Source organism: Schistocerca cancellata, chromosome 10 (assembly GCF_023864275.1).
Source record: "Schistocerca cancellata isolate TAMUIC-IGC-003103 chromosome 10, iqSchCanc2.1, whole genome shotgun sequence".
In the NCBI taxonomy this organism is placed as follows: domain Eukaryota; kingdom Metazoa; phylum Arthropoda; class Insecta; order Orthoptera; family Acrididae; genus Schistocerca; species Schistocerca cancellata.
Genome location: NC_064635.1, coordinates 117,993,474 through 118,020,901, shown reverse-complemented (window position 1 = coordinate 118,020,901; position 27,428 = coordinate 117,993,474). Strand labels below are relative to the sequence as shown.

Below are 27,428 nucleotides of genomic sequence, written 5' to 3'. Positions count from 1 at the left end.
TTGTGATCATGTTGGATAATTTATTCATGTGACAACAGTGAAATGCAAATGAACATGAAGTTGACCGTATTTCTACACAGTTATGTTTCGTGAGGAATGGTAACATTTATACACAGAAATAGGATTTTTTAAACCTTAAATGCTATAAACATTACAATACAATAATAGACTTTCACCTTTGTGTCAATAAATTCTTAAAAGTAACAACACCTGTACAACTATACAGTCAGTAACTGTACCCTGCTATTCTAAAGCTTTACAGTTACTGGGATCGCTATTTTACACATGCAACCAATATCTGACACATACATCCACCACTTTTATGGAAAAAATATCTTCCCACTACATCCCACAACTACAGTTGTTTAAATTAATACTGGCAATCAATCAGCAAATTAGAAACCATCTCCACTTCACATATACACACTTTGTGCACAAACTGCTATGTTAGGTTTACACACATCTCCATTAAGCCAACTGAATTAACTTTGTGTCTACAGAGAAATATAAAATACATTAACAATTTTAAATGCAACTTTGTTCCTTGTACTTTCAATATACAACAATTATCTTTTCTTTATTTTTGTAACACTTAAATGTGTGTGTAAATAGTGAGTTACAACTGCAGGATTGACTCAGTCTCAATGGGATGATAATTAAAAGAATATGCAACACTGCAAATGTGAGAACTATTCAAATAAATAGGAAAATTGATGGCAGTTTGCACGCATGCTATGTGAAACAATGAGTAAGTGATGTGATTCATCTTCTAACTGATTTCAAATACTGCAGTATGGTGTGTACATACATACAGATGGCAATCTCATGTTACACACAGAAGGGATTTAGAGGGGCAAATAAATTTACAGGACTGCAGCACACACACTTAAATGGGATTTATAATTTATGTTACCTCCATACTGACACTTAAAAGCAGGAAGAAGGAAAACGGAAGAAAACGGAAGTAAATTCTTCTCTGCTGGAATGTGAGAAGCAGAAATGGGCATAACATAACCTTAGCACCAATGAAACCAGTCAAACTGAAATTTCATCTGCTGTAGTCCTTATGGGGCAAAGGAATGCTTAGATGTTGAGCAACCATGCCACTTGGCAGTCCTAGAGAGGCTACCGATGGAGACAACTGCACAGAGTGAATTGCAGGCAGCTACCACTTTAATCCTCCAGGTTCCTGAAGGACTGCTGAATGTCTTCGTGAAGTTGCTCAAAGTCTGCCTTGATCTTCGCTTCTCCATCCTTAACTGGGTCCTGAAAATTTAAATGAAACACTAATTATGTGTGTACACAAATTTACTTCCATACTGTACCACGATGGTAGGTAAAAAACATCATACACTATAGAACACACACAGTGGGCACCAGCACAATCGCGATTTAACTAAGTGGAAAATGACAAGCTGTAAAACTGTGGAATGTATTTCTGAATAACTATAGTAATGGAAGAAAAATATCTGTCTACCAACCAGCAAAACTGGAATACAAACTGACAGCAGAAGAAAAAGAATCTCTACCACTTCATCAAAAGTTTCCAGAGAGGCAATCCAGTTTCAGCATGTGGTAAGCAGAAACTTGTCCTCCACTATGGCACTGTCACTAAATTTAATTATGTGGGGAGGGGGAGGGTTGGTGGTGTAGGAATGATTTGTGTGTACAATATACTTCTTGGTACCTCCTAAGTATATTACAGGAACTTCTGCAACTTCCAAGATTTATTTTCCACAAACATCTCTCATCTAGTTTCATGGGGTCCAGTTGATCATATTCTGCACCTTCTAACCACAAAAAGCTTAGGTTAGCACTTAATTGCATTCTGCAGCCTCCCAGTAAGTAGGTACAGAGAGAAACCACAAAACAAAGGCAGTGAAGGAAATTTATCTGATGACAGTTTTGCATAAAAAAGCTTAAGATTTCAAATGAAAAAATGCAACGGAAGGAATCTGAATCTGTTTCCACTCCTTATGTAATGAAACCCTTATAGATTGCTAATACACTCACCTGACTGAAGAATATATTAGCAAATATTACAGAACAGTCTAATATACCGACAACATTAAACACGTTCTCATATTTTTTCTTATTCATTATTAAGAATACTATGCCATAAAGTTTTCTTTCAAAACAATTTGTTGAGTTCTCCACAATTTAATTTTCTGGAACCAAGAGTTCACAACTTAGGAAACTGCATATAAACACAGCAATGACAAGCATGTGACTAATATGAAGCATGTCAACCAATGAGACCTAGAAAGTAAAAGTCAGCCAAGTGATTTGAGCCTGGCTTTTATCCGTCAATTGATACATCATCTCAACAGACCAACATTTTTCAGGTGTTTTCCCCTGACTACATAAAGTACAGGAAAGTGATGGCCACATGAAGATACTACATCTTTGGAGATCTATTATTGCAAATAGATTTGAAACACAGAACCACACAGGCAATCACAACACAATCAGCTACAAATGGAATGGCAGTTACAGAGACTTTACTGATCTCAAACACACACAGGTGCATTAACCACTAATCTACCTTGGCATAGCAGTTCACACAACTGCACATATTACCCTGACATGCCTCCCTCCTCGATCCAAATTCTCACTGCCGCCCTAGTCTACTTTACATTTCCCCTTACACATGAACAGAACCGCCAAGGCTCTCCAAATTCTGGAATAGCACCTCAGTATCAAACGTAAATGGGACATCAGAGTCTCTGAAATTGTGTAATTTCATTTGTGTAAGTACCTGCACCTGGGTTTCGGGCTGGATCGCTCACATTAAATGCTGAGATGCTATTCCGGAACACAGAGAGCCTCGGAAATGCTGTTCATGTGTATGGGGATTTAAAGTAGACTGGGGCAGCAGTGAGAACTTGGAGCGAGGAGGGAGGCATGTCAGGGTAATCCGTACAGTTGTGTGAATCACTGTGCCAAGATGGCTTCATGGACACCAGTGGTCAATGTACTTTCTTGATGGCCTTAATGTACCTTCTGCTTATTTAAACAATGGGAATGCCAACAATATTCGGAAAAGGATAGATTGCCATTTACTGTAAAGATGACACACTGAGTTGCACACAGGCACAACGAAAAGACTTTTCATTGTTCTGTTTACAATTCACGATGTCAACTTTATGGTGAGTACCAATCTATCCTTTTCCTAATACTATTATTATTTTGTTTATCCACCATCTTAACTGTATTTTGATATTTCAAATAGTTACTGCCAGCATCTTTAAGTTTCTTCTGCTTTTACAGATGGTTCTATTGAGAAAATGGAAGGAGATGAAGGAATCTGGAATACTTTTGAAGATTATTGAAGTGATTATTCATATGTTTCTAGTGAAAACGATCATGATGACTGTTTCATGGTACCAAGGAGGACTGCAGTGAATGACATCATTAAACCTGTAAAAAAGTGTAAAGTGGGAATGTTTCTAAGTGATTACAATGAAGGTGATTCTATTCTTGTGAGTAACTCATTTTGTCACTATGTCAACTGTTTCAACTGAGTCAGAGTCTAGCACCATCTCAAATGTGTCAACACCTTCAAAATTTCAATTGGTATGTTCAAAAAGTAACAAGAATGTTGTAATTCACATGCTGTGTAAGTTTGAACTGTGAATTTATTTTATTGCTGTGTTGGTAAACATGTCTTATAAGTATGTACACTATGTTAGCCATATTTAATACTTAGTCTGGTGTCAGCTATCAAAAAGGTTACATATGTTTTACTAGCAATGACAACTACTTACTTCGTATAGAAATGGAACACAGAATTCATATTTAATTTTGCTATAAGAACAGAACAAACCACAGCCAAGTTTTAGAAGTCTTAAATATTGCTTTTGGTGACTCCACTGGAGAAAACAAGAATTTACAAGTACTAAAGCATTTTGAAGAAGGCCTTTAAATAATTAAGGGCAGAAAGTGCCCTATACGCCTCAGCAATTCATCGACCGATGAAATCTTAGTAAAAGAGAATGAAATGATTATGAATGATCGCCAAATCACTATCAAAGAAGTCAATGAAATTAGCCCAAACCACAAATTTATTTCGGATGACTGGTATGAAACATGACAGAGGTACTCAAAGTACCCTCCACCACAAACCGTCAGGTGGCTTGCGGAGTATGGATGTAGATGCAGACAGCAAAATTTGTTTGAAAACTGTTGAATTTCATACAAGAACAGCAGCGAATGTAAGATGTTCGTGAGTCACTGAAGCCAATGACAATGCAGAACTACTGAAATGTGTCATAACAAGTGAGGAAATCAGCCTGAGAATAAAATGCCAAAACTAAGGCTCAGCTGGCTAGGTGGCAGCTCAATGAGTATGGTCAAATGTGGAACTTGTGCTAGCTTTGTTCTTTGTTTTTTATGGCATAGTGCAAAACAAATACTTGCCACTAGGTCGAACAATCACTAAGAATTACTATTTATATGTGGCTTTTCTGTCTCCGTACAGAAACTAAACTTTAGAGTGCCACTGTTTCAAAAACAAAGACGATATCAAGAACGCATCACTGATGGAGCTAAAAGCTATGCTTGAGACTTGAGTTCCACAAATGTTTCTGGGATTGAAAGGAGTGTGTATTTTGACTACAGTGACTATTTTTAAGAGGATTACATTGATGCAGTTGAGGGGAAAAAAAGCCTTCCCCCTCTCCCCCTGAACACACCTCATATTTTAACATGATCAGGAAATCTAAGGAAGCACAATGACAAGATGATTACATAGTCAATACATGCATTTAGCATCTGTTCTTATATCCTAACATTCTAGCATTCACACTTGTGTTAATTTCTAGTGATATTGATGGCTGGGGAAGCTCTTGTATTAAAGTAGGAAAGAATATAATGCCAATAAAATTACCACTGGGGGGGGGGGGGGGGGGGGGGATGTATAAGGAAATGAAATGTAATCCCAATGCTATTTCCATAATGACCTAAATTTAAAACAGATGGGTAACAATGTTTTGCAATCAATTTCTCTGCAAGAAGCCAATAGTTGTATTTTATGGGATGGGAGCACCACTCTTCACTGAACACATACAATGTTCACAAAAACTTTTGTAAACAAATTGTTGGTTGTGAATACATTAATAGTATACACAGTGTAAAATCTTTTATCCCAAGCTGAGAGCACTGAATTTTTTTTATGTTAAAAGAAATTTCTCACCTTTATTTACATCAATAGACACATTCTGTGCAATCTGTATATTATAGATAGCACATATTATTGTTTCTGGGCAAAAATATATTATTGTGCAGTGTCTCACAAGTCTAAGCGACATTGCAACTGCAGGAAACAGGCACATTTGTTTGTCCAAGAAATGCAATCCTTTCATGTTTAACTACTTTCATTTCATGTTACAAGGAAAAAAAAAAAAAAAAGTGGAGTTACACAATGTTTTGTCAGCACTACAAAATTATTTTCATGTTAAGCATTTTTCTTTGTATCTAATCAGCCCAATTAAAATAAGTTATTTTACCTTGAATTTCATAGATGAAAGCTGATACAGAATGTTGCCCATAGAATCTCTGATAACATTCCAAGTGATCTTGTTCTCACTCTGAGCAGTAGATTCAACTGCATGCCGAGACATGTCATAGAAAGCAATCATGTTTTTCAGCATGCCTACTGTCTTGTAGAATGGGCAGAAACGATCATATGGTGAGTAGCTGAAAAAAATATGGTGTTGCTTTTAATCTTTTACCCAACACTTAACAGATATCTGATTTTATTATTACAATTTATGGTCATTAGCATCCTCTTTTATATTAATAAGGTGAGTGTGATTTACAATACTGCTTAAATTTATTCTTTATTTCAATGTCTTAGTTGCACAATTGTATGAAATAAACATGCAGCTAAGAAAATGAAATAAAGAATAAATTTAAAGAATAGTTTCAATAAATATTTTCGAGAAAGCAGTGAAAACAATCAAGACAACTGTCGTCAACAACACTGAAACCAACAGAAACACTATAGGAACATTACTCTTGCACCATTTAAAAGTGAAAAGCGTGTCAGTTACAGGAAACGAGTATTTCAAAATAAAAATTTCAAATACACAATTTATGAACAAGAAACACATGAAAATGGTGGTACAATTACATTTGCCTGCATTTGCAAAACTAGTACAGGAATGTGTAATAGTGTGTAAATGCAGCTGAATATTTTATACGGTTTTAATGTAGTTACTTGTGCTAAAGTAATCCTGTGTGATGCAAAAGCAAATGAACAATACAGCCAAAATGTTGAAGTCCCAAATTTACTTACAAATCCTGACTCCCGATATGAGTGTGGACCAATAATCACCAAGTTTAGGCAACTGGAGGATGCATATATGCAAAATAATATTTCATGTAACTTTAATGCAGACAATTTATGCCATATGGAGATTGCCTTTAAGTTTCTTTGTTGCAACAGATTGTAACTGATGGTCTGAACCATTGTCTGAATAGAGAAACACTGTTTACATCAGTACTGCGAAGTCCCAAATGGAAATGAAGAATGAACATTGCTCTCATACAAATCATGAAAATGAACACTCTTTACAGGCAACTGAAACACGTGTATGAGTGATTCATCCTTCATACTTTCTTCTAGGAAGCATGAATCTTCTGTCAGCACCTTTGTTTTTGATCCTGGATCTCCATATAAAGCACCCAAAATCTCTGCCTTTATCAGGTCCTTACAAACCATTCCTACCACGTAAACATTCACAAACAAATAAAAAATGACTCTTCTTGCACCACCACTAGGTAGAGCCCTTTTAGCAACAAAACAAGGGACTATCTCCATTTTATGTGCTTAAACAGAGTCTGTGACACACTAAGCAGATGCTGAAAGGTTTAAAAACACTGTCTTGATATGAATTCCCATGGGCACTGGTCATGGCACTATCACAGTTGTCCAGTGGCTAAATGTACTCCTCTTTGGACGGTACATTCCCTTCAGGAGGGTATTATCCTGGGCTAGTTTCTGAGGTCATGTATGAAGCCACTAGAGGATATACCTATATTTACTACTAACACACTGTCTATAGACAGAACAGAAGACTCTTCATACACTTGCAGTGTGTGTGTTAATGCAAATTCTGATGTAAATTCCTTCAGATATACATGCATGATGTAGACACGTGGTTGCTGACAGATGTTTGGATCTCGCCGTGAGTCATGCTTAGTGGTAAGGTGACAGCTTGCGATAAGTGGGAAATCTGGGTTCGAGTCCCTATCGGGCACAAATTTTCATTGTCATCATTCCATTAAACAGCTGATGGTAGTCCATATTCACAGCTGCGAATATATTTCCTGTACTTAGGACAATCAGTTTGCACTTAAATTAGACACTTCAGCTTCAGGTCACACAAATTGTATCATTACCAGTTTTGACTTGTTAACAAGCCATCAGACAATGTGAATGTTACATAGTAACTCATCAAACTACAACTGACCATGGGAGGAGATGCTCCTTTCCCAGCCAGACTTTGATAAATTACTTTGTAATACATTTAGATCGTCTGATGATGACTAACAGGCCCAAACTGGTTATGATACCATTTGTGTGAAATAAGGCTCAAGTAAATAATCTTCCAAAATCATTAACAATATGGATGCTGTGTTACCTCTAAGGCAGCACCACTAGCCTACGTACAATCGGTTTCGTTCCTAAATTCAGTACAAAACAAATCAGGACCCACGGAAAATGGAAAACTGCAGACAAATGTCTTGTGTATACAACTAATAGGAAACAGAATGAAATACTGGAAAACTTAAGTCATTTTGAGAGAACTATGAAACACAAAGCTGAAAAGTTTTTGTAAAGCCCTATCTATAGTAGCAACCAACCTGTTCTGCTGCAAGAAGTCATCCTTCAATAGTTTGGCCACCTCAAGTGTAATCTTGTCAGTTTCTGCCAAGGATGCTTTACCAACCAGTTGTACAATTTCAGACAGATCTTCTTCCTCTTGCAGAATCTCTTTCACCTTTGTACGTAATGGCACAAACTCAGGGAAGTTCTTGTCGTAGAAGTCATCCAGAGCACGCATGTATTTACTGTTAAAATAAATATGTGACTAAGCTACAGATCGAAAAATGCAATTCAGAGATACACACTGAGCTGACAGAAATCAGGTGTACATATGGTGGCTGTATTGCATACAAGAGGTATAAAAGGGCAGTGCATTGATGCTACTATAATTTGTACTCAGGTGACTCACGTGAAAAGGTTTCCATCATGGTTATGGTCGCACAACAGGAATTAACAGACACTGAACGTAGGATGGTAGTTGGAGCTAGATGCATGGGACATTCCATTTCTGAAATCTTTAGGGAATTTAATATTTCGATATCCACAGCATCTAGAGTGTGCTGAGAATACCTAATTTCAGGCATTACCTCTCATCGAGGACAGTGCAGTACCTGATTGCCTTCACTTAATGATTGAGAGCCAGGGGCGTTTGCATAGTTGTCAATGCTAACAGACAAGCAACACTGCATGGAAAAAGGGGGGGGGGGATGTGGGCCATATGATGAACATAACTGTTAGGGCAGTGTAGCAAAATCTGGTGTTAATGGCCTACAGCAGCAGACAACCGATGTGAGTGCCTTTGCTAACAGCACAAAATTGCCTGCACCTTCTTTCCTGGCCTTGTGACTATCAGCTGGACCCCAGACGACTGGGAAACAGTAGCCTGTTCACACGAGTCCCATTCCGGTTGGTAAGAGCTGACTGTGGGATCTGAATGTGGCCCAGACCCTATGAAGCCATGGACTTAAGTTATCAACTAGGCATTGTGCAAGCTGATGGTGGTTCCATAATGGTGTGAGCTATGTTTACAAAGAGTGGACTGGATCCTCTGGTCCAACTGAATCGAACATTGACTGGAAATGGTTATGTTCAGCTACTATGAGACCATTTGCAGCCATTCATGGACTTCACGCTCCTAAACACTGTCACTGAACCACAACTGTTTGCAATGGTTTGAAGGACATTCTGGACAATTCGAACGAATGATTTGGCCACCTGATCACCCAGTCCCATCAAACCTTTACAGGACATAATCGGGAGGTCAGTTCATGCACAACATTGTGCATTGGGAACACTTTCACAATTAGGGATGGCTACAGAGGCAGCATGGCTCAATATTTGGGGGGACTTGCAACAACTTGGTGAGTCCATGCATTGTCGAGTTGCTGCACTATGCCATGCAAATGGAGGTCTGACATTATATTAGAAGGTGTCCTGCGACTTTTGTTACCTCAGAGTATAATAGGAACATTATATATATCTTAACAAGTATGTTCTGGAACAAATTGTACCTAAAGTTTCATTTCTGTAAAACTTCAGTTGCTGTTACAAATAAAGTTGCACAATCATTCTACAAAAATTTTAGATGTTTACTTATTTCAGGATACAAGACACCAAGGCAAGATATATAAACAAATTAAAGAGAACTAAATTATGGTAACGATAATTGCAAAGTGGTTGTCAATGGCTAAATGTAAAATGTAGCCTGTTCATTACCCATTATTTTAATTGAATTTTCTGTTTTACTTTTGCCAAGATCTGTTGCCGTCCGTCCTACTTCATGTACAATTTCATAGCATGGATTATTGTGCTATCACTTTCCACAAGAATTACTTAATTAATTAGCTACTTACTTATGAATAAAATTAGTTGTTATAGCCTACTCTTAGTGTACCTATCAGCCACTCAATACATCTTCTACAGGGCGTAAATGCTGACTGTTAAATGTCTTACAGTGGCCTCGAAAAAGTTGGTTTGGAGACCATCTCAAAATGGTGTACATAAACTATCTAGGCTACAGCGCATGCACAATACGTGAAATTTTAAACTTCCTCTCTCACTCAGCTAAACTGGTTGCAGAGAAAAAAATGGATTAGACTTTTTTGTTAGAAATTTAAAGTAGTTTGATTTTGTATTGAGGTATTATCACTATGGGCCACAGTTTTTGACTTATTCAAGAAAAAACATACAAAAGTGACCTGCAAAGGTACACCCACCCACTCATTCATTCATTCACTCACTCACCCCCCCTTCCTTTCTCCAATGGTCAGGATTTTTAGTGTGTTGTTCATACCACTCCTTCCAACCAGTGCACAGAAATTTTTATCTACATGACAATTTGACCTTTTTTGGTCTTCATTGATTTGAACTTTCTCATGAGGGATTTAAGAAAAAAGACTTTTGTGAATGTTACGCAAAATCTATTTACATTTTTGATTTGATAACTTAGTTCTCACAGGCACAGTAGTCTCACAGTAAGAACGCCAGACGGACAGAATAATTTACTTGTTAATTTTATGCTGTTAAAATCTACAAAACTGTGCAGTAAAAATTACACAAAAGTCAGCTTTACAATTTGTAAGTTCACAGCTAAGCTGAAGGCCTGACATACTGGTGAACAAAGAACAAAAGACGGTCTAACATGGAAAAAATTTGTGTAGTTGCAAATTCTTGTAGAGGTAGGAAGGAGGGACATTAGCGATATAATAAAAATTCTGATTGATAGGAGGTGAGAGAGAGAATAGAGGTGCATTTGAATGTCACTTCTGTAAGTTTTTTTCAAAATAATTCTAAAACCACAGCCCCTAGTGCACATCCAAGTAAAAAATGTCACTACATTAAATTTCCTACAAAAAGATCCTATTCATTTTTTTCTCCAGGACAAATGGTTTTTGTGCAGAGAACGAGAGAATGCTGAAAATATCATGCACTGCACATGCGCTGTAGGTTAGGCCAATTTGTCATCTCTCGTCTTAATGGAGCACAACAGAATCCTGTATCAAATTGTTTACAACAACTTCCTCTATATCACCTTGGTGCATCGTAAACAACTACTGTATAAGGTAAGCAGCTCTCTATTCAATTTCATATTATAATGTTAATCCATCCTGGACTTTCCATTGTCAGATTACACACAGAGGTTGCATATCAACTGCTGCAGTGTATTTCTGCTTCTGATGTCACCAGTATTACAAACACTGTCAAAAGCATACCTGTACGAGATGAGCCAGTTGATGGACGGGAAGTGCTTTCGCTGGGCAAGTTTCTTGTCGAGACCCCAGAACACCTGGACGATACCTAGTGTGGCCGTTGTTACGGGATCTGAGAAGTCTCCACCAGGTGGCGACACAGCTCCTACAATACTCACGGAGCCCTCTCGGTCTGGGTTACCTAAGCACTTCACACGACCTGCACGCTCATAGAAACTTGCAAGTCGTGCACCTAAGTAGGCAGGGTAACCACTGGAACAGAAAAATAAATTATTGTAGGCACGCACGTACCAAAACCATAAAGTGGAACATATGGCAAGTCTACTCCCTTTTCTAGCTGTAACTTTCATTTTCTGCACTGTTGTGACCAATAAATTACATAAATTTCGTCATGTCTTATCATTTTATACATAGATTTTATGGAGTGCGGCAAGTGCTAGTTCAATCATAAATGACACTTATTTACGACTTATAAATGTATTCCGTTTCAAAATAAAATCAGAGTTAATGTGATTACAATTTGTAATGCCCGTCACTGTAGCAGTAGCCTATTAATCATAACACTGAGGGTAAATGGCAAAATTTTTGTAAAGGTCTAACTTGGCATCAATGCCTCAAATCACTTCATTTAACACTTAGTAATGAGTCATCTCTAGAGAGGACTGTTTACAATTGGTGTACAGAATTTCATTGTTTTAATGCTGTCAGTGAAAATTTTGTAGAGGTCGACTAAAATCTGTTGTTCCTCCAAAAACCAACAATGCTGTGTGCAACATAATTCAAGAGGGTTGGCACATGGCTTACTGTGAGATAAATGTATATTGACAACTGCAGTAGATTTGATTTTGTGTGACTCTTTAGTTCTGAAACAGATCAGTTCTCAATGGATTCCACACAATCTGACGATCTCAACAGAATTCTTGCATCAGTTTGTGTACGGAAAAGCTTAAATTTGTCCTAGAAAATGCAAAATATGAATACAACATTATAACAGGAGAAGAAACTTTGACACATTTATACAATTCAGAAACTGAGCAGCAATCAACTGTTTGGATGTTCCATGATGAACCAAAATCAACAACAGAGGTTAATTCATGAAGCCCTTCCAAGCAAATAACCATTTGTTTCTTTGGTTAATCAGATGCCACTGCTTTGAAATAATAGTTAATGCTCAATAGTAAACAACAATTGGCTTGTCACAGGTCTTCGATAAAAATCAAGGAAATCAATTTGAAAGAAACAAAAGTTGATTTTATGTCCCGTTGTCTGTATTCACCTGATTCACCATTTAATAACTTTTTTTCTCTCTTTCATCTAAAAGAAAGTACGTAAATAAAAGATTTTCATCACCGAAACACATTCAGATTCAGGCAGTGTCTCAAAAAGGCTAACATTACGATAAAATAAATCATTCATTAGAACAGTATCATTAGTATCAGAATTACTTGAAAATGCAGCCACCTTATGCTCTTTTACAGGTCCAAATGTGTCACTGTCAATGGAATAGTTCTCAGAACCATAAAGCATTAATTCATACACACGGTCACCTGCATATTCATTCTCACTAGGAACATCTGAATAATCAAAAACATCACAAAGTATTTCAGATTTTTTCACGTCCTTTCAGTTCCTGAATAGGACCACCTCTACATGCAGGAGGACCTTCAAGACGAAAAAAGTTACTATTTGAAACACCAAAATACAATCAAAATGCTAAATAAGCAAAAGTACATGCAATCTAGTTGATACACAACTAAATAGATGGAGTAGTGAAAATCGGGCACCTATAGATAGAGTGTAGAAAAAACCAGTTATCTTGAGATCCATCTGTAACATATGGCATGTGAAACAGGTGTAAACCCTGGATCCTTCGGCAGTGTGTTAATGTGTTTAACCTTTCTAAAACCATGTTTCTGCAGTACGAACGTTGGAGTGAGAATAAATATTTCTAGATCTGTTCCAAAATCATGAAAAGTGTATAAGTTTTAAAGGTAAACAGTTTGAGAAACAACAAAATGACTTGTCAAATATATGTTTTGTGAAAATCTAAAAAGGCAACCTTCACACTGTCAATCAGTACAAACAGGAAACTGGGTACCACAATTCATACCCTGCACCACCAAGGAAGAAAGTCTGAAAATTAGTAATACCAAAAGCTGTTTCACATTATGTTGGTCAATGTGTACGCATGTGGAGAATGTGTTGCAGTTGAGAAAATATAGTTTTCACAATAACAGGTACCTCGCAGCATGCTAAAGCTGCAACTCAGTTATAGAAATGGACAGTGTGGCACCACATACCAAAAAGAGCGAACATATTTGGAATATAAAACACACACCGCCCAGCCCCAAAACCACATGATGTGGCTCAGAAACTCATTGTCAGAATGGATATGCACACACCACATCATTGAAATTGTCTACGCTTGCAACATCTCATTTACTATGATCAGAAGAGGTAAGTTTTCTGCTATCTAACAGTGCCATAAGATTAGAAATAAAGTGCTCTAATATGGTGAAAAAGATGGCCACATTTCACACACTCAAAATTAAGGTATTTTCATAACTTCAGTTCCCGTTCTTTGATGTACTTAGGACCATTACTAAGCCACAGGATTATACAAGGATAGCCTGTGACCTCTAGTTAACATTTCAAAATCCTTCATAGTAACTAGCATATTGCTATCAATGACATATCAGCCTCACATTTTAATGGTGATGTCAGTTGTACCAAGATAGTGAGCAACTGAATATGCTATGCACCCTACATAAAACCATCAAGGGGGCCACCTATGTTTTTCATGAAGTGTAGAGTGATGAATGTGGAAAGGAGCTTAATGACGGACAGAGCCACAACTGAGAAAGTGGTGCTTTCACAGCCACCGGTTATAAACAAACAAGGTACAAGAAAATGTGATGAGCAAGTGGAATAGGTGCCTATACCATAGCTGTGATTATTATGAAAAGTTTCTAATTAAATCCAACATTAAAGAGAATAACCATTAAACAATTCCACCTCACCTGTCTGCAGGCATTTCAGCCAATCGACCTGAGATTTCTCGAAGAGCTTCAGCCCAACGTGATGTTGAGTCAGCCATCATAGATACGTTGTAACCCATGTCTCTGAAATATTCTGACAGTGTAATGCCTGTGGAGAGAGAAAAATGATGTATTTTTTTTTCTAGTATGGTATTTATGAGATCAGTAGAATTTTGAGAGCAACACAATACATATTTGTGCAACGCAAAAGAATGCTCATTGAACTTGCAGTAAATGTATACATTGACTCCACTGTGCAGAATTATTTAATTTTATTATATTCATTTGGTACATTTTCTTATTACTATATTAATAAGCAGAACAGAGAGGTGGGCCCCAGATTCGGTATGAGACTAACAAAAAGCTAATAGTGTGATGCAATAGGTACACTTTTTTTGTCATTAAGACATCACAATGCTACTGGTTGATTGTATGCTACTGATTTTTGGAAATGATGTGCATTCAGAAGTGTATTTCCATCTTCAACATCCACGCCTTTCATGTAAGGAGTAGTAATCTATTGTATTTAACTACTAGAGTAAGCTGTTTCATGCTCTTAGGTTGCAACCCTGCTTCAGCCCTTTAACCCAGAATCATACCAACAGTGTGACAATCACTAATGAGTTACACAGGGCTCAAAAAGCTTATCAGGAAATGCAATACCAATATATGTGTAGAAACCAATTACAACCATTTTCTTCACTTTAAATGAAGTGGACGTCTGTGTCAATAATTCAAAATAAACAAATCCGCAGCTCGTGGTCTAGTGGTTAGCATTGCTACCTCTGGATCACAGGGTCCCATGTTTGATTCCTGGCCAGGGAACTCTGCCCTGGGACTGGGTGTTTGTGTTGTCCTCATTATTTCATCATCATTCATGACAGTGGCTAGATTGGACTGTGAAAAAATTGGGACTTAGTAAGGGCACTGATGACTGCACAGTTGAGCACCCTACAAACTAATCATCATCATCATCATCATCATCATCATCATCATCATCATCATCATCATCATCAAAACAAACAGAAATATGAACTTGAGATTACATTTACACCGACGAGCCAATAGTCTTATGACCACTTGCTTAATAGCTGATTTGTCCATCTGTGGAAAGAAAAACATCACTGATTCTGCATATTGGGGTCCAACAGTTTGTTGGAAGGTTTTTGGAGGTGTGTGGCATTAGATGTCTACACACAGGGCCATGTAATTGGTGCAAATAATGGGCTGCTGACTTGTACGTGGTGATGGTGGTGCCAAGTAGTGACCCAGATGGGTTCCACAGAATTTACACCAGGCGAATTTGTTCACCGAGACATCAATATGAGTTCACTATTTCAATCCTCGCATGACTCTACCACAGTACTGGCTCAGATAAGGACAATTATACTGCTGAAAGACATTGCGGAAGACATCAAGCATGAAGAGATTCAGTTGGTTTGCAGCTGTCAGTGCGTCTTCAAATACTACCACACAGGCCCAATGCAAGCACAAAAGTATGTCTCCCATAGCATAATACTGTTTCCACCAGCCTATGCCCATGACATGCTGAATGTTTCAAGTCATTGTTCACCTCAATGACTGCATTTGTGGATACAACCACTGACCTAATGTAGCAAAAAATGTGATTCACCCAAGGAGCTGACATTTCCACTGATCAACAATTGAATCCTGATGGTCTCGTGCCACTGAAATTATTGATAATGAAGTTGGGTCAACATGCAAACACATTGGGGTGGTCTGCAATGGAGCTCCATGTTCAACAATGTATGACGAATGGTGTGCTTGTGTATGAAACAGCACTGTGCTCTTTTGACAGATGCCACAGACCACCATCTATCCTATTTTACAGAGTGGACAAATCTCCAAAACCCACATTCTGAGAAGACTTATTGACGTCCAACCATTTAGAGCCTAATCGTAGCTTCACTGTCCTCCTACCTCTTTCCGTAGATGCTCACGACAGTAGCATGTGAATATTCAACCAGCTTCACCATTTCCGAGCTACTAGTTCACAAGCTGTGTGTAATAATAATCTGCCCTTTGGCAGAGTCACTTATATCCATGGATTTCTGCATTTGCAACCTACATCTTCACTAGGGTGATGACCTGTCCATGTATGCTCTACTCACGCACTTTTGGTACTGCTTCACATGCCTGCAATGCCATCAGGTGGTATCTAACATTGTGGCAGGTAGTGGTCATAATGTTTTGACTTATCAGTGTACAGCATTAATAGCTCGCTAACTGAAAGGTACCTGTGTAGATAGAGGCTTCTCGGGCAGCGACAGGCATGTTAGATGTGTTTGCGACCAGTGCTGTTCTCTTCATGATAGACTCAGTTACACCATCAATCTCCACTGACAGCTCAGGGAAGTCCCTGAGTACCTCAGACATCTCATTACCTCGCTCCCCACAACCTACGTAGATAATTACATCAGAGTTTGAGTATTTTGACAATGACTGTGAAATTACAGTCTTGCCACAACCAAAGGCCCCAGGAATAGCCGTTGTTCCACCCTGGACACACCTGAAATATAAATAAAATTGTATGATTATAAGCATCACATTCATTTACAATTTTTTGAGCAATTATTTCTTAAGGTCCAAAAAATTCTTTTTGTCAATAATCAGGAGTTTAGAGAATTAGCTAGTTATGAAAGAAAGGGCAAAGGAATTGATTGAGGGCTTATATCTGAAATGATTAAGAGAAACCACAGAAAACCAACACCTGGATGGTTGGACGTTGATTTGAATGCTTTCTGTATGAAAAACATTGCCTAAACACACTGTAACAGGTCACTCAGTTATCATAAATATATTACCAAACTAATAACAAACATCTTTCACATTCAGTGATACTGGCAATGGTACCATTGAATACAGTAACAAAAAAATTAAATTAATAAAATTAAATCCTGAACAGATCAAATGTAAATAAATAATAAAAGCAAAAACAACATCTGCATCTCACAAATCTGAAAAAAGAGCTATAAAATTTCAAATTTTACAGCTTTTTTAGGTCATTGTCACTGCATTGTCACAAACTATCTCCGAGGACAAAGATGGAGGAAGGTACCTGTTGTTTATTGTTTATTTAGGAGAACATCTCTGCATTCACTGGAAACCTCATCTTTCATTGTCTCTCATGTGCGATCACGACCCCCCCCCCCCCACATTTAATGCACAAGATGAAATGAATATCCACAATTTTAGAAGCATCTTCAAGGAAAATTACCAGAATATTGCAACACATATGTACACCAGTATAACCCCATAACAAATAAAATAGATGGCTAGCACATTAAGATCTTTCCCTCTTAAAAATCTGGCATCAAACCAAGCACTCTATTAACTTTATTCTCAGTCTGGACAGAGTACAACTTTTTCTGTGATAAGATGTTACTTAACACAGTACCACAGTTGTTTGTTTGTTGAGCCCTTTACCTTAGTGGTGAAAGGTCCAGTTGCTTCTTCAATGTGAAATAACAGTAATGAGAGATGACACAGCTAGGTTGTTCGTACCAGCAGGCAGTCTCAGCCGTTGTTTCCAATTTGTGTAACTACGGTGTTCATTCAGTAGTGAGGTGATATTAACATTAAACATTTAAACAGGTGTTACTTTGGGCAGTATGTCACTGTGAAAAATAGTTAACTCACGGGAATAGGGAGTCAAGCACACGTTGACCAGTAAGGAGTGGGTAATTGGCTGGCAGCTTTTCTGTAACAGGCCTGGGCTGACGTACAGGCCACACTTGCAGCATAGTGAACTTCGATCTCTCACCATCAAATTCTGTCTCCAGAACAATATCCTGAAACAAACAATCCCATGTACGATTTTGTGTGTGTGTGTGTGTGTGTGTGTGTGTGTGTGTGTGTGTGTGTGTGTGTGTGTGTCACAATATGGTTACCGTCTTTACTCACTCCAGTGTATATATGTCAATAGTTTCTATTATCAAGTTAAATGTTGTTTAATAGCACAACTACTGCAGTACTCACATCAACTGTATAATTTCCAGGTTCTGCAATGTATGTGACAGTTCCTTTAGCACGAGGTGGCAGCAGCAACTTGTGTTTTACCAGAGTATTTTCATGGACCAAACCATACAGGTCACCACCAGTAATGTGGCTCCCAATCTGAAAAAAATCATGATTTCAACTCCTTAAATACAATTAAATGAAATCTTTTTCAATGTGTTCATTCATTTTATTTCCACACATAATCTGCTATATTTTTGTATACAGTTGACAATTCAAATGAACCAACAGCATATTTTCTCAAAATCCTGGACTCTTGACACTTCTTTCTTCACCTCTGCCTTCTTTCATTCTTCTCAAAATATGTGGATCCCACTCTTAGCTTAGCCTCCTCTGCCAATTGTTTCCCCCCTTTCCTCTCTGACAAAGGAACTAACAGCTCTGAAAACTAGGAAGAGTTTTTTTCGTGTGTGTATCGACGCTATGCCAATTTCATCTCCTCGTAATTTTACAATATTCTCAAGCGGATTAACCTTTTGAGAGAAATAGCTTAATTTGCAGTCACTTTACGAAATACGTCAAACATTTCACGAGAACTGTACTCCAGGTTAAAACTTACGAATATCCTTCAACCCTCTCCACATCTATCCCATAGAGATAGCACAGATAAAATTAGGTAAATAACAGCTCTCACAGAAATGTATAAGCAGTCATTCTTCCCCTGCTCCATCTACCAATAAAAAGTACCCCTGCCACGTATGTCTACCGTATCTCAGTTCAATCAAAAGTTTTCCAAATGGACAAAACAGTTATTTTCCACTCCTTCACATGTTGTCCTGAACTTACTACTATGAAGCAAAACTTTCCTTGCTAAAGAGCCACTAAATGGGGAAAGTCCAGGAAGGAATAACAGCAATATGGAAAGGATAGACTGCCACTCATGACTGATGGCACTGAGTAGCAATTTATGCTTTCCATACTACAGTAACAATTTAACCAAACATGTAGAGATACTATTTAGGAAGTACTCATATTTTGCAAACAGAGCACATAATTCGGCTTACCTTAACACTGACGGGGCTAAAATCCCACTGTGCAGTGCGGCTAAGGGCAGGTACGTTGACACCTTTTGGGATGTAAATACTATTCGACAGTTCATTGATGTCCTTCAGTGGACGCTGGATACCATCAAAGATGCTGCCCATGATACCGGGCCCAAGTTCCACCGATAGCGGCTTGCCTGTGCGCAGCACAGGGTCACCTACTGTCACACCTGAGGTGTCTTCATATACCTGTGAGACAAATAAGTTCTCAGTGCAATATTTGGGATATGAGATCACAAAATAATATTCATGTTGTATTATAATAATGTTACAGGATGTGGCACCCCCAATGTTTTACATGTCCAAAAATGAATTTTACACAGAGCAGTCTTTGATTTCAAGTAGCAGTATATATTTATATGGGCTTTTGGCACGAATTCATGGAAGAAATGAATTTTGCCACTAATTTCTGTAATACTAATAAGTGTTAATTTGTTGTTGAAACCTCTTTAGTGAATGTCCAGAAGTTAAGATTAACTTTACTCTTACAGCAAATTATGTAATGCATAGTGATAATCATTTTGAGAATGGCCTGTCACAAGAGGGGGAAAGGGGGGATTATCTGTCAAGATGTTCAAATTGTAATACATGGCATTTGTCACCAACATATTATTACAAAATTATAAATGCATTTATCAAAATTCATTACAAATTTAAAATGCACAGTTATGCCAGTCATACGCTAATGCTGAGATTTTTTCCAGAAGTGAGGGTCTTCTGTAAAACAAACTGGGAATAACTAAAAATATTGAAAGGTAAAACACTCTTCAAGCCTCCTAATACTGAGAAGCAGTCTTATTAAAAGTTAAACAAATTAATTTTATCCATTTTGGATACTGCAGAACACATGACTAGGCATTAATGAAATATAAATACAGATTACTGTGAGGAGTTCCAGAACTAGTTTTGAGCCTTTTCAGGCTGTCTGGTAAATCTAATACCCACACACACATAATCTGTGTTTAGTGATGTGCTTCTGGGCGTTCTGCCAAGTTGTTGCTACCTTTTTATAGGCAATATTTAGAGTTTGGCTGTTATGCTTACTCGCTGCAGCAAGAAAAGGAGGGGGAGGGGGGGGGGGGAGAGGTAAAGAAGGGAAAAAGACTAGTAGCTGCATTGATGGGATAGAAAGCATAGTACTAAAGTGGGAGCAGGGAAGGGGATCAGCAGGTGGAGGACAGGCTAGTGAAAGTTGAGGCCAGGGGAGTTACGGGAACAAAGGGTATGTTGTAGGGAGAGTTCTCACCTGCACAATTCAGAAAAGCAGGTTGCATTTATTAAAGTGAAGCAAATCATGTTGGACAGCATGTTAAGTAACTGGGTGGTCCAGTTGTCTCTTGGGCACAGTTTGGCTTGGCTATTCATTTGGGCAGACAGCTTGTTAGTTATCGTGCCCATGTAGAAAATGGCACAGTGGTTACATCTCTGTTTGTAATTCACATGGTTGCTTTCACAGGTAGCCCTGCACTGGACAGGGTAGAAGTTACACACCTTTGACAGGGCTCAAGTATGTGGTGTGGGAGGTTGTAAGGATCAGGTCCTGTATCTAGTTCTACTGCAGGGATATAAGCCAAGAGGGACAGGTTTGGGAGCAAGGGTGGAGTATGGACAGACAGGGGTATTGTGTAGACTTGGTGAGTGTGAAATACTGATGTGGGAGGGGTGGGGAGGACAGTAGGATAGATATTCCTCATTTCAGTGTTACAGCAAGAGGTAGTTGAAACTCAGATCAGTTGTTCCAGTCATGAGTGGTAGTCATGAAAGAATGACTTTTGGCTGGCTGGTGGGTATGGGGGAGGAGGGAGGTGACTGGAGATTTTTCTGGATGAGGTATGGAGGCTAATCTTGGCCTGTGAAGGAAATGTTTGGCATATTTGGAGAGGGACTGTTCGGCACTACAGACGGAATGGTCCCAAGTGGCTAGGCTGTAAGGAAGGAACTTCTTGGTATGTAATCAGTGGCAGCTGTCTAAGTGGAGATATTGATGGTGGTACTGTAATGTCATTCATTGGTCAAAGCTTATAATGAATGATCCCTTCATGTTTCCTAATTTTTGATGGTTGTTGCCCAACTGGATAGTCCAGTATCCTTTTGCTTCCAAGTATACGACCCATATTTGGCCATTATTACAGTGATAGTTACTGGTTGGATTCTATATGGTTGAAGGGAAGTTAAACTCTTAACACCTTGCCATGAGTCAATAGTGATAAAAGTCAGAGTTTGGTTGAATGAGGTTGACATTGGAAATCAACAACAAGCCTGCTGAAGGATTCATTTTTGGTGTCATCTGAACTTATTTAGGCAAACTGTGAAGAGCATAATATTAGGATGGATGGACCAATGGATGACTTTTACTCCCAACCTTCTTAAATATCAGTACTTTGTTTTGACAGCAGAGAAATGGAATGTGTGTGAAATTGTACAAGTTAATAATTTCCTCTTTATCAAAGTATCTGACAGATTAAATGTAACACCAACTGCAATATCAGTGGCCATGTTATGTACTCCCCTTCGCCAAATTTTGCCAGTCACAACTAGATTCATTAGGTCAAATAATGATTCACGTGTTCCTTCAGTAACCAATTATGATACTGATGAAGTGTTTAACTGACAATAATTAATTATGAATCACAAGATGTATTGTTTATTGCTGAAATAGGTATTTTTAAAAAATTAATTCAAGTTACACTTTGAAACAGAATAATCCTGTATGCCAAAATCCGCAATTAATTTCTTCGTACCATAACTTCAGATACATTGTAAATGTGGTGCAAATAATTAAACTGAAAAAAAAATCTCAATTTGGGTGCAATTTCATTGCAGTTATAATGAAATGCCTGTCTCATTGCATCTGCATATCAAGAGCACAACTGACCAACAGTTACTGTGTTTCAAATTTTGCTCCCAATGAACGTAAAACAACAACGATATTTCACGAAAGATTTTCAGCACGTAAAGATTATTTTTACTGCACATTACACAGCTATCAAATCAAAGGGGGACATTCTGAGTCAATATTAAAATATTGAAACTGTATTAGGGAAGGGTGGGGTGAAAGCTTTGTTTGTTAATCTTTCACTTCCTAACATTGTTCCCATTCTGTCAAACACACATCAGCCAATCATTCTTTCACTTGAGCCTTTCCTCCTTTATTATGCTGCTTTACCTCCCCACAGCTTCATGTCTGAGGGAATGCTTGTAGTTATCAAATTATTATTTGTGTTGATATCTAGTATGCACTTATACCATTGTTAAGAAGACAGACTATTACATAAAATTATACTCTGACATCTTCAGCGGTATGATTGAAAATCGGATTAAAATATCAAGTGCTCTGTCAGAAAATCTCTTAAAACCTTATCTTAATTAAGTTGCTGATAAGATAAGACTTGGCAGACAACTGTGTCAACTTTCAATCCACTGTCACAAAAATCTTTGTACAGAGACATATTGCATTTTAATACCGCAAATGAAAATGAAATCTGTGTAGAGCTTTACAAATTACTTCAAAATTTCAAATGTGTCTGATAATCATGCAGAAATATGGAAACTTGCAATGAAAAAAAGATTAACATGTTTGGGCTTAGCAATGGAAAGTGACTCACGATCCTGAATAACTGTCTGATTCTTTGAATTTAATACCCACCAACTTTTAATACTCTGTTACTCAAAGCCAAAGTGTCTTACACCGGTGGGACATGTTTTATGAGATCATTACGGAGGTTCTACAGTATGTCAAAATAGAAGTAAAAGAAAACTACTCTTTTCTTCCACGCCTACAGATAAAGTGGAAAAACAGCTATGTAATATTCTAATTTTATTGAAAAATTATTACTAAATTTATGGTTATAATGTATGTGCAACAATTCATTCCTCTCTCCTATAACAAAATGTTTTCTCAAACTTTATGAAGCTTTGTCAACCCTGATTGAACCAGTCCCTCTGAATTCAGTAAAAACTGCACAGTATTATATATAAACAGGTTAACTCACCTCAATGTTACTCGAGGAACACCACTTACATGGCAATTCAATCATCTCATGCTAGGTCCACACACTAAATGCATTCTCCAGCAAGTACTATGACTAAGTACATAACTTCCATAGCAAACCTCCAAAGGTCAGTAAGCCTAGCAATACTGAAATAACAGACTGGCACTGCCACGGCAGAAAATGCAAGCAAGCTTTATTAGGGTGTTCAAATTCTCACATCCTCTCTTATGCCTGGTGACCACCCTCCAGAACTGATTAGTGGGATCATTATCTCCATTCTTTGCCCGCCCTACCAATCTGATTAAAGCCAAAGACAGATACAGAGTAAAGAAGCCTTGAAGCTGGGAGACTGGCAAGACTCGAGAAGGCCAAAAATGTAAGCGATACCAGCTGAATCGAGAATAACAAAATAAGGTGAGAGAAATAATCATGTCAGCAGACAGGTGAGGCTAAACAAGTGTTCCCTAAGGCCGGATTGCCTCCCACTCCCAATATATTATAATCAAAAATATAAATCCCCTGACACAAACGCATGCACACAAAAATATTTAATTGTATACATGTACTACCTACCAGTTATCTATTTGTGACAAGTTGTCTACACATACGTGTATATTGTTGCCTTTCCAGCATTCCAAAATTGTGTAATATCTTTAAATACTTCCAACGGTGTAAGGGAATTCTGGCATAGTTCCACATACAAAATAGCTGTAACTATTACATAGAAAGGTTACTACAGTTATTTTACTTCTTGTATATTGAGGTTTTACTCACTTGGATTGTTGCCATGTCACCCTCCAACCGGATGATTTCTCCAACCAGTTCATAATAACCAACACGCACCAGTTCGTACATAGCAGAACCGGCCATCCGTTCTGCTGTCACCACTGTAACGGAAATAAAACCATCCCCATTGCATGAACATATACATTACACAATATACAAACCAATTTCCAGTAATTTGCACATTCACACAGACCAAAATTGGCTCTTGATCTTTCATACGTCATATGTCGTCAGTGTGAGAAATTAACCTAATACTCCAATAAATAGAAAAGTCCTTATAGATTATGAAATTACTCACCAGGTCCCGATACGGCAAATACGAAGCCGAATTTGGACTCTCGGTCCTCATCGGATGTCTTTATCAGTGTGCTCGTCATTTGGAATGATTTTATCTGTGAAAATAAATGTGTAATTAATATATTGTTTAGTAATAGCACTTTCTGGGGTCATAAAAGGGATAAAGTCGTCTCTGTATTACAATTTCAAAAATCATATCACACTACAGTACTGAGAAAAACCACAGATCTCTGGAATAAATTTTTTCTGAATCTACCTCCATATCTATACCCTGCAAACCTTCAGATGCACGGCAGAGGGTATGTCCTATTGTTCCAATTATTAGGGTTTCTTCCTGTTACATTCACATATGGAACACGGGAAGAATGACTGACTGTTTGAATGCCTCTGTGTGTGCAGTAATTACTCTAATTGTATCCTCACAATCCCTGTGCGAGTGATACATAGGGGGGTTGTAATATATCACTAGAGTATTAATTTAACGCTGGTTCTTGAAACTTTGTTACTAGACTTTCTCACTATAGTTTACAGCTATCTTCAAGAGACTTCCAGTTCAGTTCCTTCAGTATCTCTGTGAGACTCCCACGGATTAAACAAACCTGTGACCATTCACACTGCCCTCCCCTGTGTAGGTTCAATACCTCCTGTTAGTCCTATCTCGTACATGTCCCGCACACTTGAGAAATAGTCTAGAACGAGTGATTTGTAAGCAATCTCCTTCATAGATTGATTTCATTTCCCCAATAATCAACCGATAAACCTAAGTATCATGTGATCATTCTATTTCGTATCCCTACAGAGTGCTACACCCAGGTATTTGTACGAGTTGTCTGGTTCCAACAGTGATTCATTGATATTACAGTCATGGGAAACTACATTTTTTTCATTTTGTGAAGTGCAAAATTTACAATTTTGAACATTTAAAGGAAGTTGGCATGCTGAACATTTAAAGCATGTTGCCAATCTCAACATCACTTTGAAATCTTACCAAGATCTGACTGAGTATTTATGCAGCTTCTTTCAGATCGACTTCATTACAGATAAATGTATCATCTACAAAAAGCCTGATTTTACTATTAATATGGTCTGCAAGATCATTAATATACCACACAAGCAGCAAAGTTCCCAACACACTTGCATGGGCCACACACAAAGTTACTTCTACATATGACAATGCCTCTCCAACCAAGATAACACATTACATAATTTCTACCAAAAAGTTCTGAGTCCAGTCCTAATTTCACTTGACACCCCCCGTATGATCACACTTTTGACAATAAGCATAGGTGTGATACTGAATCAAATGCTATTCGGAAATCAAGAAATACATGTACCTGATTGCCTTGACCCCAAGCTTTCGGTATGTCATGAGAGAAAAGTGCGAGTTGGGTTTCAAATGATGTTTTTGAAATCCATCCTGGCTGGCATTAAGGAGGTCATCCTGTTCAAGTTACTTCATTAAGTCTGAGCTTAGGACCTTGAGATACAATGCAGAAATATTAATCTATGAAGCATCTGAAGTACAGATGAAATACTATATAAACAAGGTCTATCACACAGTGTGATATGGAAGGAAAAGATTGATTTGGTTCGATTTTTTTTTTTTTGGGGGGGGGGGGGGGGGGGAATCAATGTTTAAGGCAAGGATAAGCAAATGAGAGTTGAATAAATACTGCAAAGCAATCAAAATGACTTTGATGCGGCAAAAATAATTGGGAAGTATAAAATAACCTGGTGCCCAAATTCTAAAAACCAGGAAACAGGCATTTACAAGACCAGAATCAGCATCACACTACTATAAAATGCTTCTCACTGAAATGTATTCTATGCAAAAGTAGTATTACTCAAGATCAGTACAGGAGGGAGAAATATTTCATAAACATTTGTACAATGTTTTAAGATAGTATTCAAGACATGTTCATATCTTAAATCTTGCATAATAGACAAGTGACGCATTTACATTTAATGGGATTATGAGTTGAAATTTTTAGGAACCAAGGAGAGTATATTATGGAAAAAATATCAGGAATATTCCTCCCCCTCCCCCCCCTCCCCCCCATGAGAAGAAATATGTGAATAGGATATCCAGGCCTACTTATTTACCCACAGTTAACTTGTCAATGGAAGAACCTGGAGAAGCTGGACAATCATGAGAACCTGCAAAACTGATCATTCAGGATATAAAGTTTGGTAGATATGCAGAGATGAAAAGACTGGTACCAGATAGAAAGATAATGAAAGCAACATCAAACTAGCTATTTTATCGCTGCCAACTTTAACAACAATTAAAAACACTTTAGGAAAAGAAATTAACGCTGAAAATGGTGTCGCTTGTTATTCTTACACAGAGCTCAGATGTATAACAACTGACTGTGTGCCATTGCAAATCAGATATATTTAACATGTTAGATGAAACACTTAACCTGCCGGACAAACGTCTACCATAAATTTTCTATCAGAGTTGTGCGACCAGTATATTAAATGTTCACAGATAAGAAAAAAGGCATTGGCCAGATGTTTGTGATATATCTATGAAGATACAAACCTATTACTGGCGCACGAACAAAATGTAGGTCACATATAATCAAACGTAAAGTGGATTTGGTTTAATGTTACAAACACAGTTAAATAAAACTGTAATATTAGGTGTTCACATGACATGACTTAGAAACTACGGTCTGGACGAGTAAAATTAAGTGGCCCACAAAAGGCGAAAAGTAGGCGTAACCTCCACTGCTGACTGCCAGCTACTGGAGATTGCGTGCGTCAAAAACAGAAAAAATAATTTTCTAGCGGTTTCAAGACCTAGAAACAGCCTCACAATTTACTATTTTAGCATTATATTCCTGCTGATGGAAGTATATACTGGACTGTAACAGCAAGTTAAAATTCGCACAACAACTACCTTAAATCCCCTAAACCAATTGAAAAATTTATATGTCAGATTTGCGAAACGAGTCTTCAGTTTTGTTTAGTTGAGAATTGTACGCCATGGATTAAAAATACAACAAAATTCCAAATTAAACCGGATAAAATCGACTTTCCGTACTCACCAGCCCAGGACCCCAATCACAAGACTAGTCAGCTGACCACCCACTGATGAAGTCAAATAACATCGTAGTCTTCCGTAACATGCTCGTGTCTTCTGCCTTTAATCATCTCGCACAGGAAATTTAAAAATTGTCATTATTAGG

The 27,428-nt window shown here is 37.8% G+C and overlaps 1 protein-coding gene across 1 annotated transcript; it reads right to left on the bottom strand.

Annotated features, from left to right (window-relative positions):
* On the bottom strand, window positions 1-27,428 carry LOC126106424 (V-type proton ATPase catalytic subunit A). The gene is made up of 12 exons (XM_049912700.1): window positions 27,288-27,428; window positions 24,236-24,329; window positions 23,926-24,038; window positions 19,121-19,348; window positions 18,078-18,215; window positions 17,739-17,890; window positions 16,337-16,608; window positions 14,061-14,187; window positions 11,044-11,292; window positions 7,870-8,076; window positions 5,508-5,697; window positions 1-1,266 (listed from the first exon to the last, which is right to left on the bottom strand). The coding sequence occupies exons 2-12, from the start codon at window positions 24,312-24,314 to the stop codon at window positions 1,174-1,176; spliced, it is 1,848 nt and encodes a 615-aa protein (XP_049768657.1). The 5' UTR covers window positions 24,315-24,329; window positions 27,288-27,428; the 3' UTR covers window positions 1-1,173.